Raw genomic sequence first — 6,253 nt, forward strand, 5'->3', positions numbered from 1 at the left:
ATGCCCACCGGGCACGGCCTGCCCAACAGTAGTAGCCATTGCTGCTAAAGTAGCATTAGACTGGGAGAGCCCCTGAGGCAGCTGCTGGCTGACACCTTGTATAAAAACCTATAGCCCAGTGAGACCTATGCTGTAACATCAAACATGCCTCATCATCTTCAGTCTCCTCAGAGGCTAGCCTCAGATTAGACTGAGAAGTGCTCAGGCTCATGTGAGCTAATATGAGTGAAGAGGTAACAAAAAGCACAATGGACAAGTCCTTAGCATCTCACACTCCAGACGGGCATTGGTCCCTCTCCCAGCTCTGGATGGAGCAGACAAGGCACCTGAGGCAGAATAAAACCAGACATCTCCAGGTTACTGCCTTTATGTGCCACACAAGCTATGGCCCAACAGTATTTGTGCTTCTGCAGTTACTGGAAGAAAGGATTTGGATGAGGAGTTCACTGGATGTGCCACCACACCCAGCAAAACATCTTTTTTACTGCTGTCCCCATGCAGACGCAAGAGGTCCCAAGAAGACATTGGTGATCTAGACCAGACCCTACAGAGAGGTGCAAGCCAAAGCTAGCACAACTGAGAAATTTCCCCTCGCTCCGTGCACCACTAGGTTTACCTAACACAGCAACTCAAGGCTGTCTAAGGCCAGCCAGGGATGCTTAGATTAATTTTTTTTTTTGCTCAGGCAGGGCAAGGTAGACCTCAAGAGTGGGTGACTTTGCCTAAGGGACTCCTCTGCTCTCCGCCCTAGTCAGATCTAGCCCCAGTGTTTCCTCCTAAGACTCTCCTTGGGCTTCTTACCTTCTGCCTTCCCAGGCTTTTGACCTTCCTCTCCATCCATGACTAAGGGCCAAGGCTGACACAGTGCCACCCACATGTGGTAATCAAGCACAGTTGGCTACCCTCCTCTCCCCACCCCTCCAGCAACATGCCCAACCCATGTGGACTTGCAGTATGAAAAAGATTGAGACTAGGTAGACCAAAACTCTTATTTATTGATTGCTTTTTCTGTATCTTTGAGATGAAGGTGTCAGAGGAAGTTATTCCCAGCTGAGGGACTGGAGTGTGAAGTCCCCTTGTGTATCAAAGTAGTCAAAGACAGCAAGACCAAGCCGGTTTGGGAATGTGAACTGGTGGCCCGGCAGGTGAACTGTCACATCATTTTGGTTGATGCCAAATGTGATCTGCAAGACAAATGGAAGAGTCAGAGAAAGTTTCTGCCAAGATACCCTCAAGCCTTTCCCTTCTGCAGCATTGCTGTGCCACCCTCCACTTTGCAGGGTGAACATGCTCAGCAGCATAACCTGCTCTTCAGCAGCAGGAGTGTTATTCTGGTCTCTCAAGAGATGCCTGCTCTCCACTTGGTTCAGTAGTGACATCCCTTTGAGCTAGATGGAGCTTGCACGTTTGATCCCCACCCTCCATCGCTGCTCAGAGCCCTGGATGGTGGCACTGGCCAAGCAGAAACCAGCCACCTCCTCTACTGACAGCCCTGAGACAGCCCCTGCAGTTGGGCGCACCGTGCCAAACACCCTCCCTTCACCAGGGCACATACAGAGAGTGCATCCCAGGCCTCACCTCTGCTGTGCCCCCCTTCTGGAAAGGGAAGACAGTCTCCCTGTGCTCTGCACCCCACTCTTCCACCTTCTTTGAGTTGCACACGATGGTGTTCACATCACCATGAGCATCAAAACGGGGGTTGAAGTGAAGCCCGAGGTGGGAAGCATCCTTCCCCAGATTCATCACAAAGCTGTAGAGAAAGAAGACATCAGTACTCTTTTAATCAATACTATGGTAGCATGTTGCTCGTTACTGTGAACATCTCTGGGTCTGTTGCTTCAAGCCCAGCTAAGAGTAACCAAAGAGAAACCCTTTCTGAATCTGCACAGCTTCCCTAAAAAGACGGTGGTGTGTCAGGAAGGGGTACTCTCCTCTGCTGGGGTGATAGGCCCCACAGTGCCATCCCTGGGAGAGACATCACTTAGTTTCCACAAAGCTTTTAACAAGAGAAAGGTTCAACAGCCCTGCACAGGGAGTTATCCTGCACCCAAACCAGCTCCCAAGGAGTCAGTTGCTTTTCACAGTTAGCTGGTGCCACATCCTGCCTGACAGCCACTGCCTTCTCCCCACCCTGCAGGCAGCTGAAATAATTACCATGTCATTAGCTATCCTAAAGCGTCTGCAATGGCAGTGGGAGGAAGCAGCTTCCTAGCCCTGTGTCCACCTTGCCTCCAGGTCTCTTACCCAGATGAGAAGAGAGGAGGCCTATTATTTGGCAAGAGAAAGCCAAGGAGGCTTCACTCTGATGCTATCAAACTTCAAAGGTACTGGGAAGAGCTGGGACATTTCCTGGAACACCGCTAGTGCTGGTACAGCAGCTACAGGCTCCACCTTACCCACCAAGAGGCTCCACCAGCCACAGACCTGCACGAGGGCTGGGGGCTGCTGCAGAGGCTTCCCCGAGAGCCCCAGCCACCCTGATCCCCACACATTTAGGTGCACATTTCCACTTAAGCCCATCTGCCTGTTCACTATCTTCCCTCTTTCCATCCCCACCAGCATCTGAGGGGCATCTCCAGTGGGTAAAAGCAAACTTCAACACCCTGAGACACCTTGCTGCAACATGCAGCCTTTCCATTTGCATCATCAGCTGGAGCTGTGGCTCAGAGCATCCATGGTGCCAGAGCACCCATCACCTCCCAGCTGCTTGCACCATAATCTCCTCCTGCCCAGCGAAGCAAGGCACTTAACAGTGCCATCTTCATCAGTATAGACACAGCTGCCATTTCCTTTACCCTGCACTAGAGAGGATGTGGTCACTGCCAGTGCATGCAGCTGGAGCTTCACATCTGCTTTGGCTTACCCCCTTGGCAGTAGAGTTAGTCTGCAATGTGCATTAGGCAATGACTCACCGGGAAGCGCTGCTGGTATTAACCCCTTCCAAGGCTGCTCCTCTCCTGCCCAAGGGAGGGATTCCTTTTGTCCCCCACCAGCAGAAGACAACGCAGTGTGGTGCCTTGGCAGCACGGCTTACCTCTTGGCATTTGGTGCAACTTGCCCCTTGACAGTGAGGCGCTGGCCAGGCTTGAGGCCCAAGTTGGTGCATACTGGTCCCTGGGGAATGTGGAGGCAGAGACATTAGCTCAGTACCTGCTGGCTCATTTTCTTTGACTTGGCAGCTCTCCCTGCTGCCTTGCAAGACAGTGCATTGCTTTGGACCGCTGCAGAGACAGGGAAGCTCCCTTCCCCTGGGGCATTGCACCAGGGACATCCCACAGAAGTTACCCCAGTCACATGGAACATGTGCCCAGTTTCCCAACCTGTCTCCTGCTGCTCTGATCAACATATCTGTATTTCACAGCGGTGAAGCGTAAGTACCTGCAAGCTCCCATCACACCCACCCTGTCCCAAACACACCCATGTGCCTTGTGGGTCTCACATCATCCCACACAAGCCTGGCTGTGTAGGGATGGAGCCTCCACTCCCTTCCCCTAGCTTGGATTTGAACTTCAAGCCTTCCCCAGGTCCAGGAGCTCTGACATTTTGCTCCCCAGCTCCCGAGGGCTTGGGTTTTTGGGTTTTTTTTGTAGACTCAGCCTTTGCAAGAATATTCTCCTGTTCCATGTACACACCTTCCCCTACTTTCTCTCTAGGAGAACAAAAATATCCTGGTAAACTCATGTACTCATTTTCTATCACAACAGAAGCAAGATCCCAAGAATACTGAGAATCTTTCCCCCATTCCACTTTAATACATGAGCTTGCACTTAGGACACTCTGATTAACCACCCTCAGTCCAATGAAAGATAAATTAATCAAAGTGCAGTCACTCTTCTGCCACAAGCATCTCCCTGGCAGTCCTTGACACTCACAGAAGGACACCTCTGCATAGCACATTTCCTTACAAGAAAAGGAGAGAACTATTCAGTGACTCATGAAAACTTCAGCTGGGAAGCAAGCAGCAAGGCTGCCCAGGAGAGATGCTCAGAAAATAATAAGCATTACCGCAGCTGCTTCCCCAGAGCGGAGCTGCTGTAAAACAGGTTATCCCAGCTTGGAAGCCAACCCAGGAAGGGCCCCCCACATACCTTCCTAAAGGGATTCTGCAGGGAAAAAACCCAACAACCCTACTCCCACCAGAACAAGAAATAGCAGTCACCCCTCTATAATGGATGCAGCAGGGATCCTTCCTCCCCAGCAGCGGGCACCCAGCTTTAGCAGACCCTCTGACACAGGGGCTGACGAACAAGTGGAGGAGGACAGTGCAAGTACCCTCATACCAAGCCAACACATTCCCCACAGTCCCACTCCATCAAGCAGCACCTCCAGCAAAGCTGCCCCATCCCTTTCTCTACTCACGCAAGACATGGTGCTGCTCTGCAGGCTAAGGCTCCTGTCCTCAGAGGTGCAACAGTCCCAGCCAAGTAGCTGAAGGGACCCCACCCTTGTCTTTAAATAGATGGAGACCCGGGTTGTCCCAGCCCTTCTCCATCTTATCCACCAATCAGACTGAGGAAAGGGTGGGAGAGGTTGGGTTTTGGGGGAGGGAGGGTCTATCCAGCAGAGCTGCCTCCTCCCACCCTCACCCAGGCTCCTCTCCAGGATGCTAAACCCAACCCTTCCAAGCAGGCTGCCGACCGCTCCAGGAGGAGATCCAGCTGTGTGTGGCCATGAAGCCAATGGAAAATAGTTTTACAATGAGTGTTTTACTATCCAAGGCTTTTATCCCACACGGAAAATGGTCAGATGGATTGAAACTTGGCGGGAAGGGTCTGGGAGGAGGGCTGGGCTCTTCAACTCTGGCTAAATCAGGAGCAGAAGAAATATCACTGAACACACACAGTACCTCTGAAACTCATTATGGTCCAGGTGAAGCCCCAGGAGCAGCGGACTGAAGCTGGATCCAGGATCACCCAGCTGCACTATCAAAACTTGCTGTCCAGGCTGCCCAGCTGCTGATCCAGCCCTTACCATCCGCTCTTATAGGTACAGGAACCAGAGGAGGGAAAATAGTCCTTATTCTGCAGAACCCCTAGACGCCCCCAGTCCGCCTTGGCTGTAGGGCACAGCAAGCCAGGAGGAAGCTGGTTTGGAGGGGTGGGGAGGAATTATCCAGGAAAGCTCAGTGCCTGGCTCTTGCACCTACCCTGGACACACCCGGGGGATTGAAGAACAAGGGGATGGGGGCAAAAATGCTCTATCACAATAAGCCATAGGATCTGTCCGTCTTTTATCTGCCTCCATGTTCTCTTTGTGGCAAGTATGATTCACTCTGGGTGAAAGGATTCCTTTGGAAAAAGTTACGCAATTACTACATGGCTCAACTGTAATTACACTGAAAGAGGAGGGAAAAATTCAGGCAGTGGGCCAAGCTTGTGGCTTAAAGCTCTCCTTGTCTTGCATATTTGTCTCTAAATCACAAGACGCTTTGTGATTTCCTTAAGAGGCCCAGAACTGAAACACACTGAAATACTTTCTTCTTCCCTTTCTATGAGGCCCATCAGTTCCCCTTCTGCTGAGGACGTGATAGTCCCCATCTTTCTTACCCCCGTCAAGCACAACCCCAGAGGCCATCCCTCCTAGGTGTTTCCAGTTGGAGTCATCAATGCCAGCAGAAGTAGCAGGGAGACCCTCCTGCCTGCTGGAGGGCATGGACAGTGTCCTGGTTTCAGCTGGGATGGAGTTAATTTTCTTTCTAGTAGCTACTGTGTTCTGGATTTGGTATGAAAGGAATGCTGATAACGCATATTGATTTAATGGTTGTTAAGTGATATTTACATTGATCAAGGACTTTTTCAGCTTTCCATAGAAGCTGAGAGGGACCACAGACAGGACAAGCTGGCCAAAAAGAATATTCCATACCGTAGACGTCATGCTGAGTATATAAATGGGGGTTGGCCAGGAGGCAGGGATCCACAATCACTGCTCGGGACGGGGTGGGCAACCGATCCTTGGGTGGTGAGAGCGACTTGTGTTGCATTACTTTATTTTGTGTATTCTTTTACCATTATTCTTATTCTTATTCTTATTCTTATTCTTATTCTTATTCCTTTGCTTTTCCATTATTGTTCTATTAATCTGTCTTTATCTCAACCCATAAGGATTTTTTCCCTTTCCCCCTCCTTTTCTCCCTCTTCTCCCTACCCTTCTGGGGGAAGGTGGGGAGGGAGCAAGCAGCTGCGTGGTCCTACATGCTGGCTGGGGTTAAACCACAACAGATAGGCTCCAGCCTTTGGCCAGGTTGCCCACGGCC

At 51.0% G+C, this 6,253-nt stretch overlaps 1 protein-coding gene across 1 annotated transcript; it reads right to left on the bottom strand.

The window, feature by feature from the left end:
• Positions 1-975: 975 nt before the first annotated feature.
• On the bottom strand, positions 976-4,409 carry LGALS1 (lectin, galactoside-binding, soluble, 1). The gene is made up of 4 exons (XM_009881840.1): positions 4,360-4,409; positions 3,035-3,114; positions 1,579-1,750; positions 976-1,184 (listed from the first exon to the last, which is right to left on the bottom strand). The coding sequence occupies exons 1-4, from the start codon at positions 4,366-4,368 to the stop codon at positions 1,041-1,043; spliced, it is 405 nt and encodes a 134-aa protein (XP_009880142.1). The 5' UTR covers positions 4,369-4,409; the 3' UTR covers positions 976-1,040.
• Positions 4,410-6,253: the final 1,844 nt, after the last annotated feature.

Source organism: Charadrius vociferus, unplaced genomic scaffold, assembly GCF_000708025.1.
Source record: "Charadrius vociferus isolate BGI_N301 unplaced genomic scaffold, ASM70802v2 scaffold413, whole genome shotgun sequence".
Lineage (NCBI taxonomy): Eukaryota > Metazoa > Chordata > Aves > Charadriiformes > Charadriidae > Charadrius > Charadrius vociferus.

Bases quoted from the DNA above. Each gene is read 5' to 3' on its own strand.
- LGALS1 (XM_009881840.1), bottom strand. The intron at 1,751-3,034 runs GTAAGCCGTGCT...CTTTCTCTACAG, and splicing joins GTTGCACCAAATGCCAAGAG to CTTTGTGATGAATCTGGGGA. The intron at 1,185-1,578 runs GTGAGGCCTGGG...TTTGTCTTGCAG, and splicing joins AGAAGGGGGGCACAGCAGAG to ATCACATTTGGCATCAACCA.